The sequence below is a fragment of the Crocuta crocuta genome, unplaced genomic scaffold, assembly GCF_008692635.1.
Source record: "Crocuta crocuta isolate KB4526 unplaced genomic scaffold, BGI_CrCroc_1.0 scaffold506, whole genome shotgun sequence".
Lineage (NCBI taxonomy): Eukaryota > Metazoa > Chordata > Mammalia > Carnivora > Hyaenidae > Crocuta > Crocuta crocuta.
The window spans coordinates 241,291-242,414 of NW_027528991.1; the positions used below are offsets into that span (position 1 = coordinate 241,291).

The following is a 1,124-nucleotide window of genomic DNA, read 5'->3' on the forward strand; positions in this document are numbered from 1 at the left end:
ACTGCCGCCGCGCTCACCGCCGCCTGCCCGCTGCTTGCGCCCGCCCCTTTCCTACCAAGCTCCCGGCCCCCGCCCGCGAGGGCCCGTCCTGAGAAAGGGGCTGCCCTGGAGAAGCGGAGGCCCCGCGCCCCAGACCCCGAGGCACGGCCCGAGCGGNGCGGCGCGGAGCCTCCGCTCGCCACCCGCCACCCGCCACCCTGCGCTCGGATCCCGCGCTGTTTACTTGGATGGCACCGGCTGGGCTCTTCGGAAAGACGCGTGTCTCCGCGGGGACGCAGGAGACCCGAGTCCGGGACGCTCCCGGGGCGACCGCTGCTGCCGAGTGACACGGGCCTGAGCCGCAGGGCGCGCCGCGCACACTCGCCGCCGCCGGGCGTCCCTGCGCGCGCGCCGCTGGGGCCCGGGATTATCGCCTCGCGCGTGGGATTTCCAGACCTCGGCTTTCTAATCGGACTCGGAGGAAGCCTCTGCAGCTCTTTGGGAATTAAGCTGAATATCTGGACGCTTTCTCCCCACCCCCCCTTTTTTTCCTGGGAAGAAGCTTGAGACAAAACCAGGAAGCAGACGACCCTTACCTACTCGTGGGTTGGCAGAAAGGAGGAAAACCGAAAGTTCCTGCTCCACAGCGGTCCCTTGGAGCGAGCCTTTTTTTCTCGTGCGTCCCCCGCGCGCCGTCACCAGCGAAGGGCGGATCTGGAGAACCGCAGCCTCCGAAAGAGGCGAGACTGGCTCTTGAAGAAAGAAGTCCTGATTACCCCAGCCCGGGGCAGAGCGGCGGCGCTTTTCTGCCCACGCTCCTTGGGGCCACGGCTACCCCCCTGCGCTCCCCGCTGTTCTAAGAAGAGAAAGGGGGGGCGGCAGAGGAGCTCGAGCGCGGCCAGCGGTGCACCATGGGCCGTCGGTGCGCCCTGGCCCTCGCCGTGGTGTCGGCCCTGCTGTGTCAGGTAAGCTGTTAGGTAGGGTCTCCAGGGCCCCGCTGTCAGGTAGGTTGTCAGTGGGGGTACCCGGGAGCCGTGAGGCGTCAGGTAGGGGCCCGTGGGCGCAGGCCGCGCGCCGGCAGGGCGCGGCGCAGGGGGGCGGAGAGCCGGGCGCGTGAAGCAAGCTGTTACCCCGAAAGCGAACCC

General features: G+C 69.1%; 1 protein-coding gene across 1 annotated transcript in view; it reads left to right on the plus strand.

Moving 5' to 3' along the window:
* Positions 1-163: 163 nt before the first annotated feature.
* DLL1 (delta like canonical Notch ligand 1) overlaps positions 164-1,124 on the plus strand; it is an 8,875-nt gene continuing 7,914 nt past the window's right edge. Inside the window, exon 1 of the mRNA XM_077757402.1 lies at positions 164-944. Within this exon, the coding sequence (XP_077613528.1) occupies positions 891-944 (54 nt within the window). The 5' untranslated portion in view covers positions 164-890. The remainder of the gene's footprint in view (positions 945-1,124) is intronic.